Source organism: Pezoporus flaviventris, unplaced genomic scaffold (assembly GCF_033815535.1).
Source record: "Pezoporus flaviventris isolate CSIRO_AGI_PZ_B2104156 unplaced genomic scaffold, CSIRO_AGI_Pfla_v1 ptg000078l, whole genome shotgun sequence".
Lineage (NCBI taxonomy): Eukaryota > Metazoa > Chordata > Aves > Psittaciformes > Psittacidae > Pezoporus > Pezoporus flaviventris.
The window spans coordinates 18,010,015-18,027,397 of NW_026892626.1; the positions used below are offsets into that span (position 1 = coordinate 18,010,015).

At 56.9% G+C, this 17,383-nt stretch overlaps 3 protein-coding genes across 5 annotated transcripts in view; 2 read left to right on the plus strand and 1 right to left on the minus strand.

Moving 5' to 3' along the window:
- Window positions 1–17,383, plus strand: part of LOC133279790 (uncharacterized) — a 188,526-nt gene that overhangs the window by 20,009 nt on the left and 151,134 nt on the right. The window lies entirely within an intron of this gene.
- CHTF18 (chromosome transmission fidelity factor 18) lies at window positions 219–11,362 on the minus strand. Of its 2 annotated transcripts, XM_061473375.1 has the most exons (22): window positions 11,232–11,352; window positions 10,977–11,129; window positions 10,758–10,881; window positions 10,474–10,648; window positions 10,250–10,339; window positions 10,067–10,119; window positions 9,730–9,871; window positions 8,758–8,970; window positions 8,081–8,178; window positions 7,362–7,485; window positions 7,097–7,230; window positions 6,551–6,644; window positions 6,372–6,470; window positions 5,991–6,121; window positions 5,562–5,724; window positions 5,205–5,429; window positions 4,949–5,098; window positions 4,383–4,513; window positions 2,821–2,965; window positions 1,860–1,967; window positions 1,064–1,121; window positions 219–453 (listed from the first exon to the last, which is right to left on the minus strand). In XM_061473375.1, the coding sequence occupies exons 1-22, from the start codon at window positions 11,311–11,313 to the stop codon at window positions 317–319; spliced, it is 2,829 nt and encodes a 942-aa protein (XP_061329359.1). In that variant the 5' UTR covers window positions 11,314–11,352; the 3' UTR covers window positions 219–316. The 2 variants fall into 2 exon arrangements, with proteins under 2 accessions (XP_061329359.1, XP_061329360.1); XM_061473376.1 differs by lacking the exon at window positions 10,977–11,129 and having other exon boundaries at window positions 11,232–11,362.
- Window positions 11,874–15,542, plus strand: RPUSD1 (RNA pseudouridine synthase domain containing 1). Of its 2 annotated transcripts, none has more exons than XM_061473950.1 (5): window positions 11,874–12,111; window positions 12,184–12,307; window positions 12,432–12,534; window positions 12,614–12,715; window positions 13,022–15,542. In XM_061473950.1, the coding sequence occupies exons 1-5, from the start codon at window positions 11,930–11,932 to the stop codon at window positions 13,417–13,419; spliced, it is 909 nt and encodes a 302-aa protein (XP_061329934.1). In that variant the 5' UTR covers window positions 11,874–11,929; the 3' UTR covers window positions 13,420–15,542. The 2 variants fall into 2 exon arrangements, with proteins under 2 accessions (XP_061329934.1, XP_061329935.1); XM_061473951.1 differs by having other exon boundaries at window positions 11,874–12,030.

The window sequence follows — 17,383 nt, forward strand, 5'->3', positions numbered from 1 at the left end:
CTGCTCTTTTCCAGCTTGGAAAGGAAGGGAACTTTTATAAAGCACATTCAGGGATTTTCAATGCTCTTTTGTACATTGCAGGGTCTCTTCGTTGCAGCCAACCAGGCAAAACATAGCGAGGAAGGGTTTGTAAATGAAATAAAGAGAACACGCCTCCATGGTTAGTTTCCTTATACAGATTTGATGTCTCTCTTAAACAAGTGGGCACTTAGAAAAATAACCCCAAAATAACCACGCACACCCCAAAAAGGAAGCCAAAAGCCATCGTTCCCCTTCAGTTCCATGGGTTTAAGTTCATGGTTTCGCTGCTGCCCCCCTAGAGCAGGTCCTTGATGTAGATGTTCCTCCTGACGGCGTTGGAAACCCCTTCATTAAAGCGGAACCAGACGTCGCTCTTCCCCACAGCTTTTCCCATCCGGTTCTCAAGAGATTCCTCCTTGGAGGCCTGAGGGGCTGCAGGGGAAGATCCAGGTCAGAAACTTGCAGAATCTCTTCTGATGCTCCCATGTTATAGACTCATGGAATCACGGAATGGTTTGGGTTGGAAGGAACCTCAAAGCTCCTCCAGCTTCAACCCCTGCCACGGGCAGGGACCCCTTCCACTGGAGCAGCTTGCTCCAAGCCCCTGTGTCCAACCTGGCCTTGAACACTGCCAGGGATGGGGCAGCCACAGCTTCTCTGGGCACCCTGTGCCAGCGCCTCAGCACCCTCACAGGGAAGAGCTTCTGCCTAAGAGCTCATCTCAGTCTCCCCTCAGGCAGGTTAAAGCCATTCCCCTTGCCCTGGCCCTACAGGCCCTTGTCCCAAGCCCCTCTCCAGGTTTCCTTGAGCCCCTTTAGGCACCAGGATCCTGTAAACACTTGCAGCACCCACAACCCCCAGCTGACCACTGTCACAACCCCATAGGCACCCCCTGCCTCCTGCACTGGGGTCTGTTCACTTAATATCCCCTTTCCATCCCATGGATGTCCCCTGGCTGCAGTGCTTGGGGACACAGCCCCTGCATGGGGTCCTGGCACAGGGAACGCAGCATCCACAACCACCCCATTCCTCTGCCACCTACCTGGGGCTGTGGCTTTCTGCTGCCGCTGAATGGGCCGCCCGAAGAAGTCTTTCTCAGGCTGCCAAAAGCAAAAGGCAGAAGGTGAGCGCGGCTCTGTCAGCGCCCGCATCCACAGATCACATTCAAACACAGCCAAAAGCAAGCGGAGTTTCCCTCTGTGCAAGGCTGGACACTGGTGAGACCATCACCCCGCCCTCAGGGCTGCTCCGGCTCCTTCCCCATTCAAGCACCTGGTGCTGGAGGAAGCCACGGAGCAGGAGCTGAATGCAAACCCACAGGGAAATGCAAACAGCGTTCAAAAATGGGGTGGGAAACACACACTCGAGGGTTCACCGTGCTCAAGTGTGTTCTATAGGCAGGCAGGATCCTGATGCTGAGCCTGTGGAGAGGGAGGGAAGCAGGGGACCACTTCTGGATGCTACTGGGATGCCCACAGTGGGATGCATGCCTCACTTAGGGTGGTTTCCCCTGTGTTCACACCCCGCACCTCATGGCCAGGTCTTCCTCCAATCCCACGGCTTCTGCAGAGCCAAAATTCAGCTATTTTAGCACAAAACATCCCCATCTCCTTCCCCAGCCATGAAAGCTTCCCAGGGCACATCCATAACTGTCACCCAGCTCTAACTCATCCCCATGCTGTAACCCCAGCGAGGATGCAGTTACGGGACACATGGTGCTGAGCTCTTCTATTAAAAGAAACTATACCAAATATCAACAGATATCGACAGAGACAGGGAGTCTCCAGCAGCCAGGAACGTGATGGGAGGGAATGAGGTGGGAATTGCAGCCCCCTCACCTTGTCCTCCACAGCTGCCCTCTTGACGATGTGCTCCAGGCGCTGCTGGTGGTTGGGGGGCACCGTGTCCATGTTCTCTCCTGCCCTGCCAAAGCTCTTCCCGGGCTCCTGCAGGGAGAAGAGCCATGAGTGAGGGGCCTTTTGGGCACCCCCCCCCAAGCAATGCACAGCCTGAGGGCAGGACGTTGCCCTGTCACCCATCCCGCACCCCCCCTCTGCTTGCTGCTGGGTTTATTGCAATATCCAAGTGACCTGCAAGGATTTTTCCATCACCTCCTGGCTCTCAGCAGCGCATAGGATCAGCCCCAGCAGCGCTCTGGGAACGTGTTAGTTTGCAATCCCTTTCCCTGGGACCTCCCATGTAAACAAGGAGCCTTCAGAGATGCTTTTGCAGCATCTCTTTGCCCCACACATCCCCTGAGAAAGCCCTTCTGCTGCAAGAGGAGGCTCTCAGGGATTCATTATCCCTGTGGCACAAGGGCAGGGCAGGCACCAGCCTCACGTGAGCCTTTTCCACCCATTTCCACCTCCTGCCTGCTGCTCCATGGAGGGTTTTGGCAGGGGGCAGTTACTGTGCTCCTCCTGGAGGCTTTGGGACTTTGGGGAGCATCAAAGCGAAGCAGAAGGGAACGTGCAGGCAGGAGAGAGCAGCTCAATTCCCTCACAGACACATAAAATCATATCCAGAGGAACTAAAACCCCTGTCTCCTCACAACCCAGTTCAAAGCTTTAACCCCCAGTGAGCATTTCCTTCCAGAATTCCTGCAGAAGGATGAGCCCTCTGGGATCATCACCCAGCACACATGTGCTGCCCTGAAGGCAGATGTGCAGCACGGCTGCGGCTGGGGGAGTTTAATCCCGGATTTCCATCTGCAGAGCAAAAGCCACAGGCTTTGGAACGCCCTCCTCCCTTCAGCAGCCCGAAGGACTTTATCCCTATCAATGGCACCACGATCCCTACCTCTCCCAGGCTCCGTGCCTGCAGCAGAGCCTCCGTCCTCCTCATCTTCTCCAGCTCTATCTCCCTGGCGATGAGCTGCTTGGCCTGGTAGCTGAGCTGCCTGCGAGACGGCAGGTCCGGGAACCGGCACACGTCCTCCACATTCCTGAATCACGGAGACAAAACACATCAGTACTGGAAATAACACAGCCTTATGCAAACTGCAGCCTGATACAGGCACAGGGAGACCTGTCACCCCTCCTGTATGACCCTGGTCACGGCGCCTCAGGTCCCCCATCCCTGCTCTCTCCGAGTACAACAGCAGCATCAGATGATGCCCAGTGAATGGTGCTGGCGGTGTGGAGCCGGGATGCTGCAGGGCTCCTCAGCTGAGTTCAAGAGGGATTACATCCGTTTTCATCTCGGTTTTAAAGCAAGAAGAGGGAACTGCAGGCGGGTCTGTGCCGAACAGATTGCTCTGAAAACCACCCAGCCACATCACAGCTTGGGCACGAGCAGCAGCGCAACCCTTCGCATGACCCCCGAGGTGCCTGCAGGGAGCTGCTTAATTGAGATACAGCCATGAGCAGTAATTTGGGCTCATCAGAGCAGTTTTATTCTTAACCACTTGGTGCTCCAGCTCTGCAGTTAGGGCCTGCTTCAGGACAGCAAAAGCCCAGCACCAAGGAGCCAGCTGGGCCCGTTCCTCTGCCAGCTATAAATGTATCACGCATTATTCACATCCAATAATATTCCCCTTCAAATAAAGGGAGCAAAGTCCTGTGTCAGACACACTCGCAGCCATTTGGAAATTAGCTGTCAGAACTGATTTAAGAAGCTTTAAAGAGGAAACACAGGTTTTGCTGTCGAGAACAGCTTGAGAGATGCTGGGATGCTCCTCACAGGTACCACCAGGAGGTGACACCCCTGTGGTCCCCAGCATTGCTGCGCACAGCCAGGAGATAGGTCAGAATTCACAATAAAAGCAAAGCAAAGCAAGGCAAAGCAAAGCAAAGCAACCTCCTTGCTTGTGCCACATGGCTCCCACCATCCCACACGTTCCCCATGGCCACAGCCTGGCGTGGGGAGGGCAGGACAGGATGGTTCATACAGTTCATACAGCCCCTGCAGGCTTTTCCACAGGGAACATGATAAATAATAAGGAGCTTCCCTGTAATCAGGCCCAGCTGCTTCATTTAACAGAGGCTAATTTCTGTAATTAACTTTGTACCAGGAAGGCATCAGCACTGCTCCTGCCTGTGGTGGGGTCTGTGTGACTTCACCCAGGCCTCGGGAGCGTTTATGGCCCTCTATGTACTTACAGCGCAGGGCTGCTCAAGGCTGGCACTGTTAGTACACTCACTAGCAGTGGCTGCATTGACCTATGTGCAGTGTGCCCAGGTGACCTGCTCTCCCCTTTGCCACCAGCCCCCAGCAGCATCATTCCCTCCTCTCCCAGCTCCGGCAGAGCCGAAGGCTGATGCTTCCTTTCCTTTAATCCCATTACAAGAAACTCAGCTCCAGCCTCAACCCAAGGGGGTTATTTCTGACCCCGAAACCTTCTTCCCACCCTCAGGACTTACGGGTCAAGCTTGTAGACGTACTGGCCCTCGGGCAGGCGCTCCTGGTGGTAGGTGAGGTTGTAGGCCAGCATGGTGCTGATGAGGTCTGTGAGCTGCTGCTTCTCCTTCAGGCTGTAGAGCTGGGTGTTCACCTGGGGAGAGCATCACTAATCCATATTAACTTCTAAACACACAAATACAACCCAATGCACGGGGGTTGTCTCTGTATGAGAGAGGACAGTGAATACCCACGAGGTTCAGACCAAGCTTAGTTTCCTATAAGGGACCCTTCACATCAGACCCCTCTGATGGCCCAAAGGGCAAATGCACCCAATGCAACCACACATTGAAACCAAACCAGCTGCTGGGAGGACCTTAAAGCTCACCCAGCTCCAGCCCCTGCCACGGGCAGGGACACCTTCCACTGGAGCAGCTTGCTCCAAGCCCCTGTGTCCAACCTGGCCTTGGACACTGTCAGGGATGGGGCATTGATCACTTCTTGGCCTGTTCCAGTGCCCAAGGAAGGGACACATCACGCAGGCAGGGCTCCTGCCACCACAATGAGAGGGGCCCCATGGGGCACTCACCGGTCGGAGCTTCGGGGTGATGATGTCCAGCAGCAGGCACAGCACCTCCAAGACAAGAGACTGATGCCCCGCACGGCTGCGGGCGCTGGGCGTTATCCCTGACACCATGGACATGACGAGGTTCTGCATGTGGTTCAGCTTGGCCAGGGCCTGGGTGCAGACAGCAGGGATGGCTCAGCCACGGCTGCCACCAGAGATGTCCCCATGGGTGACAGAGATGCAGCCACGCTGCCACCATGGCCCTCCCGGTACCCACCTCATTCTGGCTGCTGGGATAAGAAAGCCGGGGGATGCTGGTGGCTGCGAAGAGGAGGTGGAAAGCCACGGGCAGGAAGGGCAGGTACCGCATCAGCTGGAAGCTCTGCCTGTGCAGCACAGCCTGGCTCAGCAGGTCAGAGAATCCCAGCCACTCCAGGGCCAAGCACAAGGTGCTGAAACTGGAGTCCCGCACCCTCATGTTCAGGAAGTTCTCGTACAGACCCTGGAATGGGATAATGGGATGCAGGAGCAGAGATGGATCGAGGCCACGTGGATGGCATCATCACAGCATCCCATCAGAGCTCCACACAACACAGCAAAGGAAGGTCCCAGCTCTCCCCCTTGGCTGCTCTACCTGAGCGAGCTTCTCCTGCTCCCCCGAGGAGACAGCAAGGTGTAGGATGTGGTGGAAGCGGTGGGAGGACGCACTGAAGCCGGCCTTCCTCCCGAGGTGCGACAGGTCCTCATCACCCACCAGGAGCTGGGCTGGCAAAGTGGGGTCCATTCCGATCCTGTGCCTGGGGGAGTCCAAAGGAAAGAGCTCAGGGTGCCCTGGGGCTGAACGGAGCAAGGAATATCTGACCCTTGCAAACTGGACTGAAGGCAACAGCCATGCCAAATTACTGGGCACTAAAGAGTGGCCAAGGAGCATCTGGACACAGAGATCTGCTGAAGCTCTCCAGGGCGTTCCATCTTTCTCCACCACAAGTCTTGCAGGCACATCGGGGAATACCATGAAGCCATGTGGCCCAAGCAGCCAGCAATCAGTAAATCCCACTTTTACCTTTGGACCTTTGGAAGCTGGAAGATCTCTTGCCAGATGGAGAACAGCCCCTTGTTTTGGTCCTTCAAGCCGATCCTCATCGTCTGCACCATCTGCACGCTCAGCTCCTTCTGGCCTCGGCTGTGCAGGAACTGCAACACCAGCAAGGGGTTGGAGGGGAAGGAAACAGCAGGGATGGAGGGGGGGTGCCCACAGCAGCACGTTGGTGCTGGGGAAAGCTGCAGGCAGCAGCACCTCACTCCTCCATTTGTAGAGGAATCAAGGTGCGAAGTAACACAGGGAACAGGCTGGAAATCACAGGGATCTGTCGGGGTCCCCTCCATCCCCATCTGAGCCCCGATGGAGCCAGGATCCACGGGACCCCGTGCCCCCGGTACCTACCTGCAGGGTGTTTATGCACGAGCGGATGTCATTCTCCGTCTTCTCGCACAGCACCAGCAGCGCGCCCGCGTCCACCCGCATGCCCTGCCGCAGGGCGATCTGCAGGACAGGGGGTCAGAGGGGGGGACCTGCCAACGGGGGGGGATGGGGGGACAGGGGAGCCCCTGGCCGTGTCCCACCTCGCAGAGCCGCTGGGCCAGCCGGGATGGTGCTGTCCGAGGGAAGACGAGCAGGAAGGACTGCTGCCGCAGCGGCCGGAGCGCAGGGACGTACCTGCAGAGGGGAGCAGAGGGGCCTGAGCAGCCCTAGCACAGGAAGAAATCCAGCTATTAATCACGGAACAGTCTGTGTTGGAAGGGACTTTCTAAGCTTGACATCAAGTCCAACCCCCCTGCAATGAGCAGGGACATCTCCAACTAATGAGGTTGCCCAGAACCGGGCCTTGAATGTCTCTAGGGATGCTCTGCTCAAAGAGAGATGGGTTATTTATGCACCACTGCATGCCTGGGCATGCACAAACAACTATACGCTCACACCTCAATACAGGTCATCCCAGTAGACGCAAAACTTGGGGTTCAGGGAAGCTGAGCATGTTATAGCTTTACTTTTCCTACGGCGCATCTAATCCATGGGCCAAATAACTCAGCGCAGGAGGCAACAGCAGCCGCCTCCTCGCTTGGGGTCTCAGTTCTCTACCCCTCCCCAGACACACAGCAGGCACTAACTGGTCGTTGCAGATGCAGATGATGGGCCTGAGCAGCAATCCGCCCTCCCGCTGCCTCCGCCGGCCCATGCCGGCCGCTGCCTCGCCCTGCGCATCCTTACGGTTGATGATGTTCAGCAGCACGTTGATAGATGCCTTGGGAAATAAGAGTCAAGGAGACAAGGGATCAGTTCTTGCTGGTCAGAGGCAAGGAACAGCTCCTAAAACGCAACAGGAGATGAGCCTAACAAGTAAGTGGTTAATGCAAAAGGTGGCCAGCTCCTTACCGCAGGCGCCCCATCTATCTCGTCAATGATCAGGCAGTTGGGCTTCTCGTTGGTGCCCAGCACAGACTTCATCTGGGTGGCAGCTTCGATGCGGGTCTTGAACACCTCAGGGCTGCGGTCGTCACTGTAAGGCGAGGCAGTGCAGGCTGCTGTGGAGGGCATCACCTCCAGCACAGCATCACCGCCTGCATGACATCACCTCAAGCATAGCATCACCTTCAGCATGGCATCACCTCCAACACAGCATCACTGCCTGCATGACATCACCTCAAGCATAGCATCACCTTCAGCATGGCATCACCTCCAACACAGCATCACCTGCAGCATGGCATCACCTCCATCACAGCATCACCTCCAACATAGCATCACCTCCAGCATGGCATCACCTCAAGCATGGCATCACCTCCATCACAGCATCACCTCCATCACAGCATCACCTCCAACATAGCATCACCTGCGGCATGGCATCACCTCAAGCATGGCATCACCTCCATCACAGCATCACCTCCAGCACAGCACCACCTCCATCACAGCATCACCTCCATCACAGCATCACCTCCATCACAGCATCACCTCCAGCACAGCACCACCTCCATCACAGCATCACCTCCATCACAGCATCACCTCCAGCACAGCATCACCTCTGGCATGGTTATCACCTCCATCACAGCATCACCTCGAGCACAGCATCACCTCCACCAGAGCCAGCACAGACTCACCTGGCATTCATCTCGACAGCGTTGTACCCCGCATGCTTTGCAATGACATGTGCCAGAGTGGTCTTTCCCAAGCCAGGTGGACCACAGAGCAGGGCTACCTGGGGTGAAGAGGTAACATCAGCCCCACAGGCAGTGAGGGAGGGCTTCCTCCAGCTCCAAACACAGCTGCCATGCAAGGGGATGAGGCTCTGCAGCCTCCAAACCGGTTTTGGGAGCTGCTGCACTGGTTTGTAGACACAAAGGGAGAAGTTAAAGGAGGAAGGAGAATATACAGCCACTCAGAGGTGACAGAGTCATCCTGGCAGCATCCCTCATGCAGATGTTTGAGTTTGCAGGACAGTAGACAGAAAAGGCTGAACAAAATCCCTTCCAGAAATACATTTGTGTGAAGCAATGCTGTTAGGATCTGTGTTTGTTTCCCCCTTTCTCTATCCTCTAACTGGACAGGCTGAAGCTGGTAAGCTGGCCTGGGTATGCTCCCTCTGCTCCCTGTAGCATTTGAGCATCATTGAAACAGGTAAGAAAACCCCATAATCTCTAAGAAGAATGAGGGAATCCCATTTCTCCTAGATCTGTACTGGAAGAGAAGGGAAAAGGAAGACCCTGCTCCTCATCCCTGGCAGGATGAAGGGGGACAGGAGAGGAGATCCATGGCAGCGGCATCCTGTCCTGCTCACCTTATATTTGGGTCTCTTGTGCTGGTCCAGCTCAGCCTCCAGAATCTCCTCTGTGAGCTGGACCTTTGTTTTCCACTTACTCTGCTGCTCCTTGGGTTGGTTGAATGGAGGATGAGCTTCAGTGCCGGGCTTGGCCTTCTTCACAGCCTTCTCCTTCCCAAACACCACCGCGTCCCACAGCTTGAGCCACTTCAGAAGGCAGCGGTTTGTGTACTGCAAGTTCGGAAAGACAGCAGCAAAGCCATCAAAGCTTGGAAGGATCCAGTCTAGGACAGCAGAAGGCTGCTCCTTCATGGCTTAAAAACCAGCAGGGTGGGCAGAGGAAGGAGCCAAGCCCAGAGCGTGTCTGCCCAGATGGACCTTGAGCACATGGAACATCACTCCCCATCACAGGGGAGGCTGCTCAGGTTTCTCCCTGGCATGGGAACACAGTTTCCTTCCAACCTCTGCCACCACAGAACCATAGAATGGTTTTTGGGTTGGAAGGGACCTTAAGGCTCACCTGGTTCCAACCCCTGCCACGGGCAGGGGCACCTTCCACTAGAGCAGCTTGCTCCAAGCCCCTGCGTCCAACCTGGCCTTGGACACTGCCAGGGATGGGGCAGCCACAACATCACCATCCAGCAGGGCAATCAAAGGCAAGTCACATCAACCCCATCCCTGCTGTCCCTCACCTGTCTCAGTCCAACCCAGCGCTTCCCAGCCTCTTCCACAATCTCCAACTCCCTACAAAACTTACAATAATCCCAAAAAACTCAAACCAGCCAACGATTCCTGGCTAAAATCCACAGATCCTTTTTGCCTTACTTTGCTCATCTTTCAGTCTTTCGTCAGAAGGCCCACAGCTAAAACCTCTCAGCAGCAGAGCCCCCAGCCAATGCTTCCAAAAACAGCACCACAAAACCTGATCCCACAGCATTAATGAAGAACACGGAGGGGGTAACCCCCCGAGCCCCCCTTCTAGCACCTCACATCATCACTGAGCAGCTCTATGTAGCGTCGAGGAGTGAACCTGTCCACCCAGAGGCAATGCAGCGCTGAGTCCTCCTCGTCTGCTGGCTCTGCTTCCACAGCAGGCTCCGGGCTCTCGGTGCTGGTCTCACTCTCAAGGCAACTGCAAGAAAGCATTAACTTGTCCCAGACCAGCCAGGGAGTCAGGACAGGGCTGGGAATTCCACCATCACTTCCCAAGCTGGGGATGCTGAGGGCAAAGAGGCTCCTCTGTTCACAGGTCCCCAAAATCTGGACACCACCGGAGCATCCGAGAGTGCAGCAGGGCTAGGAGTGGGATTTCACCCCAACACCTCACCTGTTGATTATCTCTGTGAGCTGCTGTGATGCCTCCAGAACACATCTTCGACGCTTGGGCACAAAGAGGGGGAGAAAGCGGTCAGAGTTACGCGCTAAGCCACGGCTGTGGGGAGCAGGGATTTGGGAGCGAGTGCTGTGGCTATCCAGGGGAAGGCAGGAAGATGGGTATATGATGGGATACCTCTTCATTCACTTGTTCCTTCAGGTAGGAGAAAGGCACACCCAGCAAGTGGAGCGGCCTCCGTGTATTCCAGCCCAGGGAATCAGGGAGCTGCAAGGACCAGAGGACACACACTGACGTTCACACCGATGCTCGGCACAAACGCTTCACCCTTCATCAAAGATCCCCTCCTGAACTGGACGGAGGTCACAAGAAGCAAGCCCAGCCTTCAGATCCCTCCTCACCTCCACCCCTGTCCTGGAGGAATCATCCCTCAGGACCATGAAGACCCTGGTGCCCTCGGTGGACGTCACGTTGATGTAGTCCTCCAGGATGGGTGGCCGCTTGAGGACCCGCTTCTTCTCGGAGGGTGGTGTGTTCTGCAGTGGGGCCATGCCACTGATGTCCAGGTGCTCCGAGCTGGAAAACACCATTTTCCTTTAGCGGGGGCAAGGGATGGGACCCTTGAACCCCACCTTTGTGTTGGGGCTCCTCACCCCTGCCCAAAGCAGGGTTCAAGGTGGCCAACCTGACAGCCTGAGGAGCAGGCTCCTCTGGGCCAGCATCCCAGGGGCCATCCGGAGCCAACTCATCACCCACTCCAAAGCTGAGCTTCTTAACAGCTTCCAGCCGCTGCCGCTTGGGCTTCGGGGCTGCGGGAAACAGCAGGGCAGGAGGAAGAGGAGAAGCAGCCTTGCCTCCGCCGCTCCTCCAGCAGCAGCATCCCCGCACCCGGGACCAAACCTACTGCGGGCTGCGGGCGGGGAACCGGGGGAGCCCCGATCCCTCTTCCTGGAGCTGCTGCCTCCGTCGGGGTCCCCGGGGGGTTCGGGCTCCTTTGGCGGCTGCCTCCCGTCCCGGAACTGGGAGATTCTGCATCCAGCGGCTGGGGACGGGTCATCTGCGAGCGGCGAAACGCGGCGCTGCCGCTCAACCGGAGGGGACCCGCAAAGCCGGGTCCTGCCCACCCGCTCCATCCCTCCCTCCTCCACCGGTCCCGCACCTCCCAGCTCGGCCAGCGCCTCCAGCTCATCCGCGAACCGCTCGTAGAACCCCGCATCGGGGTCCGCATCGCGCTCCTCCATGGCACCCGCTCCCGCCCGCACCGCCTTTCCGGCCGCCGCGGAGCCGCCGCTGATTGGACGCGGGGCTCCGGGAGGAAGCAGTGGAGGCGCTGATTGGACGCGACGGAACGCCGGACGCGGCGGCTGCGGCGTTGATTGGATGCGACGCGAGGTCCGGTGCCGGTGACGGCGCCGCCGGCGGTGGAGGCGATGTAGGCGCTCAGTGCCGCAGGACCGGAGGGACCGGGACGGGAACCGGAGGCGGGGAACGGGGCTTGGCATCAGCCCCTCCACCGTGTCCCGTGTCCCCTCCGCCGTGCGCGTCCCTCCGTGATTGCGGCCCGGCCCCGGCGCTAGGAGCCGCTTGGGCCGAGCCCCTCCGCCGGGCTGGACCGGCCCAAGCATCGTGCGGCGGCGGGGCCTCCACGTGGGGCACCGGGACGGCTGTGGCACGGGTACCGGTAAGGCACGGGCACCGTGCGGTGGAGCCCGGTGTTGCCCTGGGACCCATGCGCTGTGAGCCCGCGGCACCGGTACACTTCCGACCCTACCGGGGTACTGTCCCCATCCCCTGTGCACAGGCTGCGGCTGAGGCTCTTCCCACCCCGCTCATCGTGATTCCCGCAGGGCGCTGGCCATGGAGCCGGGCAGCATCGACAACCTGTCCATCCTGTACCAGAGCTCCGACTTCATCGTGGTCAACAAGCACTGGGACATCCGCATCGACAGCAAGATGTGGTACGAGACCCTGACGCTGCAGAGCCAGCTCAAGTACCGCTTCCCCGAGCTGGCCGACCCCGACACCTACTACGGCTTCAGGTGAGCAGCCGGGCCTGGCGCGGGCTCTTTCCTGCCCATGGAATGGTTTTCCACCTCCCGTCTCATCCCCAGGTTCTGCCACCAGCTCGACTTCTCCACCAGTGGGGCTCTGTGTGTTGCACTCAACAAGGCAGCAGCGGGAAGCGCCTACAAGTGCTTTAAAGACCGGCTGGTGACCAAAGCCTATCTCGCCCTGGTAAGCCCGTGATGCCGAGTCCTGCTTCTGCACTTGGTGTGGTTAAATTGGGGCTTGGCCTCTGCTGCTTGTGCTGGTGAGGGGTGACAGGGCTCAGTCTGCAAACCCTCCTTCTGCCCTGCAGGTCCGGGGCCACGTCAGCCAGAGCCGGATGACGATCCGCTACGCCATAGGGAAGAACACCACCGAGGGCATGACCCACATGATGTGCATCGATGGGACGGAGGGTGAGCAGCTCCCACGCCCTGCCTGCACTGCCCAGGCCACGCAGGGGGTGAGCTGACTCCCATCTGCATCTCACTGCAGGCTGTGAGAACCCCAAGCCTTGCCAGTCGGAGCTGATCGTGCTGGAGCACGGGTCCTACAGCGGAGACCCCGTAACCAAAGTGCTGCTGCAGCCGCTTACAGGTAGGAGGTTGGGGTTGGGGCAGCGTTTGAACGGGGTGGGGCTGAGGTCCCAGGGGCTCCATGGGGCTTCCTTGTCCTCAACAGCACAAGGTGCTGAGGGTGGGCAGGCGGAGATGCTGCATGTGCAGCCTTGGGCCTTGATGTGGGTGCATGGTGCAAAGTGAAGCCTAGAAAGGGCTGAAGGGATCAGAGCCACCAAGCTCAGAGGATTCAAATGGGGATAAATGCCATCTGGTGCGTTATCACCACTGCATCCTCATGGAGGGATTCAGGGATAACCCATGTCTATGGTTCCTTTCCCCTTAGGGCGCACTCATCAGCTCCGGGTTCACTGCAGCGCCATCGGCCACCCCATCGTGGGGGACTTCACCTACAGCCACAGGAAGGACAGCAGTCCCTATAGGATGATGCTCCATGCCTACTACCTGCGCATCCCCACCGGCAAGGAGCTCATTGAGGTCTGCGCCCCCGACCCCTTCATCACCGCAATGGACAGCAACTGGGTGCCCCAGAGCATCACTCACCGGCTGGATGAGACCATCCAAGAGCTGAAGGACAAGGTGATGCAGAAGGAGGAAGAGGAAAGCCAGGAAGCCGTGCTCGGTGGTGGGGAGCAGGAGGCACTGAGTGAAGCCAAGAGCCCAGAGACAGAGGAGCAGCGAGCCCGGTGCGAGCAGTGGTTGGCCGAGTGGGCACTGGAGTGAGCACAAACCACGTCGTTGCGTTTCCAGCCCAATGCTCCTTTTCTATCCCAGTGGGTCCCTGCGGAGCCCAGCGCTGACTCCATGCCTGCACTTCCTGTATCCATGGCTTCCTTCACTTCTGGGGCTGGGATTAGGCAGATTTTAGCAGTGTTTAGCGGTTTTTAATGTACACATTATCCATCTGGCCACCGGATGCCCCTTTCCTAACTGTGGGCCTCAGCAGCAGAGTCAGTGTGTCATGTACCAGCTTAGAGTGACCCAAAAGCTTTATGTCCTCACCCCAGGGCTCAGGCACAGCCAGGGCAGCAGGGATGCTGCCTTTGCCATGAGGATGATGGACACGTCCGCAAACCCTCAGTGCCAGGATGGCAAAGCAAAGGGAGGGGAGAACACACCTGGGGCAGCTTGGGTGTTGTGTCATTGACTCTCAGGATGGTTTGGGTTGAAGGGACCTTAAAGCTCCTCCAGCTCCAACCCCTGCCACAGGCAGGGACCCCTTCCACTGGAGCAGCTTGCTCCAAGCCCCTGTGTCCAACCTGGCCTTGAGCACTGCCAGGGATGGGGCAGCCACAGCTTCTCTGGGCACCCTGTGCCAGCGCCTCAGCACCCTCACAGGGAAGAGCTTCTGCCTAAGAGCTCATCTCAGTCTCCCCTCGGGCAGGTTAAAGCCATTCCCCTTGTCCCTCACTCCTGTTCCTTTCACTCCAGCCTGCTGTGCTTGCTGGCGCACATCGACTGGGAGGTGGGAGATCAGGAGGCTGAAGTGCAGCCTGGGGGCTCCATCAGCCCCGTGAATCCTGGGGCGAGTTGATCCAAATGGATTTTAATCTTTTTTTTCAGGTTTCTACGAGAAGAATCTCGTCTTTTAGTGGTTCTGGAATACGGGCGGTCTCAAGAGTGAGCAGTTTTAGTACCTCTGTGGTCAGGGAGCCAGCAGCCCAAAGCCTTTTTAATAGATCCTGTTGTCCTAGCATTGCCTTTTCCCAGCACCCACTCTTACCTGGGTGGAGATGTAACCCCTGCAGACGCAGGTTAGAAGACCCAAACCCCTTCTTGCTTTACCCAAGCAAAGGGGAATAAGCATCATGTCTTGGTCCCATTGTGTGGCTCCTCTTCAGTTTGGGAAGCCTCTGGAGCAGCCAAGGAAGTGGCTGAAGCTGCAGAAGGCTGAGGGCTGATGTGAAGAGTGGGAAGGAGCAATGAGGAAAGTTGGGGAAGGATGGAGATGGCTGGAGCCCATTGCACACAGAGCACCCATCCCTGGGGTGTCCTGCACCGAGCCACCACATCAGCATGTGCTGCAGTCCCTGTCATCCCACAAGCCCCATCCTGTATCAGTGGTTTCACATTGTATTCCTACCCTGAGGGGCAATAAACCAGCACAGCCCTCTCCCTGTGGGTCACCAAAACCCCATGAGGTATTGCATTGTGTTACAGGGACCACAGGCTTGTGAGCTGGTGGCAGTGGGCTTAAAGGGGTTGGAGGAGGAGGAAATCCATCTCCTTCCTCCCAGGCCCCATCTCTGCCCATCCCATCTCCCTGGAATGGCCAGGGAGGGGTGAGGCAGGTCCTGAAGCTGTAAATCAACAGCATGAACCTGTTTGCCAAAGAATGACCATGGGTGACGTGCACCAGGGGACCTGAAGAGTTAGGGGTGAGGTTTGCAGCATTAGAGGTGGGACACAGCCTCCTCTTCCCTAGGAAGGTGGGAATGGTCCCTGCTGTGCAACATCCAAGACAAGGTGAGGGGATGCTGGGGACCAGCAATGCTGGGGACTGGCACCCACTGCTCACCCCATGCACCCTGCACCACCCATCAGCCTTCATGTGTTGCACTTTTACCCAATGCTGCAGAAACCAGAGATAAATACCTGTTTTCCTTACCTTGCAGAGAGGTGTTTTCCAGGATCCCTTCCCTGGGTACCATGTCACATCCAGTCCTCTGCCATCACTGCATCCTCTGTGGATCCACTCACACATGTGATGGGGGGGTTGTGATGGAGCTGTGTGTTGTGATGTTCTGTACAGCTTGCAATAACCCTTATTTCTTGCAATAACCCTTATTTCTTACAATAACCCTTACCTCTTGTTGCACACTGTGTAGTAAACCATTACTTACATATCCTGTGGCTCACCCTCTGGTCTCTCAATCCGTACCATTGCTGCAGCGGGGCTGGGGGCTTCCAGGAATGAGCCTGAACTGGTCCAGCAGGACCAGCCCATGGGTTCCAACCCAGCCAACCTGTTGTGTGAGCACCGATGCTCATCCTCACCCTGCTGAAGTTCACCTGGATGAAACCACAGGGATTCTCTATGCAAAACCCCTCCTGCATTCAGTAACATGACCAGGGATGTCCTTGGCCTTTTGCTGTCCGTTTCCCACCATGTCCAATACTTGGGATTGTCCCCAGCCAAGGAGCAGAGGCAGGAGAAAACCCCCTAGTTTGGGAATACCACAGCTTTCCCTGGCAAAGAGGTGTGGGAACAGCCCTGGGGTTGCTGGTGTTTAGGGGGTGCAGAAGGAAAGCTGCCACCAAGCATGATTTCTATATAACTTGTACATCAACAGCCAGTCCTTAGGTTGAAGCAGCTGGAAAAGGAATTATTTATAAGGAAAACTAAATATTTATAGGGATCTTATAAGAATATATTTATAAATACAATATTTTTACAAGGAAAAATAAGACCCAAAGGAGTTACTTGCAGTCTTCAGGTTGTGAGATACAAGATCACAAGCCCAGCAAGGGCAGGGAAGCGGCTGGTTAAGAGAAGGGAGGTGTGGTTGGAGCCCATCACCGACCTGGGGAAGGGGCTTGGGGAAGGGATGCTTCCCTGTGTGTCCAGATTTGGGGTTGATGCTGCTGTGCCTGCATCGCCTGAGGCTGTTTCAAGGCCAATTTCAAGCTCTGTGGGGACGTGACGGAGGCAGAGGACTCCAGCCACCTCTGGCCAGTGAGCCTGCGGGAAGGGCTGTGTCCCTCATAGCAAACAAGCTCCTGTCATTTCCCTGCTCCAACAGAAACTGTTTTTACAGCAAATCCCTCCAAAATAGCAACCAGAAACAGCCGCAGGCATCGACCGAGCCCTGGTGCTGCAGGACCGGTTGTACAGTGGGGGACAGGGATGGGGACAGCATCAGGGGGTGGCCAACCCTGCTCCAGGGACCCTGGGTGAAGACTGATGCCCTCAAACCCATCCAAGCGGGCTTAGGGCATCAGCAGGGTGAGGAGCAGCCAGATGGCCACTGCCGACTGCTCGCATCCTTCCTTATTCCCGGGATAACATGTTTTTCCTGGGATACCTACTCAGATAACATTTGCTGCCACACAGCAATGGGATTTTCCAGGTTTCCATCCCACAGACTGGGAAAGCCTTTGCTTCTTTTCTTTCAGGTCTTCCTTCTTCATGGCACGTGTTTTGGATCTGAAATTGCAGGGAGGAAGCTGTAAAAAAGGGAACAGGGTTGTCCATGGTCAAGGCAAAAAGGATGGGTGTGAGTGGACGAACCTCCCGGAGGGGTGCTGAGCCCATCACCGGGGACTCGGTTCGACGCCCTGCTCGCTTTACAAACACACCCCTGAATAGCCCAAAGCATTTCAGCAGCCAGGGGGATCTCTGTCGCCAGCACAGAAACCCCCAAACCGGAGGGTTTACCCCAAAGTGACCCTTTACAGAGAAAGCAAAATCCTCAGCACGAAACCAGGGGAGGAAGCAGCTTTACAAAACACGGTTGAGAAACTGCCCCGTCACACCCCCGTTGGAGAGCAACATCCCCACCCCGCAGCAGATAAGTGCTGTGCTCATCCCACTGCTGCCCGGGAGCACCTGCCCTTGGGACGCAGAGCAGCTCCGAAGGGCCAACGGTGGGATTTAGGGAGCAACGAGCCTTAATGGAGGGATTACTTGGATCATCTTGGAAGGGCAATACGCTAACTCACCGGGCAGCTCCAGAAGCTGGAGCAG

Bases quoted from the DNA above. Each gene is read 5' to 3' on its own strand.
- CHTF18 (XM_061473375.1), bottom strand. From the start codon at position 11,313: ATGGAGGAGCGCGATGCGGACCCCGATGCGGGGTTCTACGAGCGGTTC. The intron at 11,130-11,231 runs GTGCGGGACCGG...CGCCGCTCGCAG, and splicing joins GGCGCTGGCCGAGCTGGGAG to ATGACCCGTCCCCAGCCGCT. The intron at 7,486-8,080 runs GTGAGTCTGTGC...CTCGCCTTACAG, and splicing joins GCTGTCGAGATGAATGCCAG to TGACGACCGCAGCCCTGAGG.
- RPUSD1 (XM_061473950.1), top strand. From the start codon at position 11,930: ATGGAGCCGGGCAGCATCGACAACCTGTCCATCCTGTACCAGAGCTCC. The intron at 12,535-12,613 runs GTGAGCAGCTCC...ATCTCACTGCAG, and splicing joins GTGCATCGATGGGACGGAGG to GCTGTGAGAACCCCAAGCCT. The intron at 12,716-13,021 runs GTAGGAGGTTGG...CTTTCCCCTTAG, and splicing joins GCTGCTGCAGCCGCTTACAG to GGCGCACTCATCAGCTCCGG.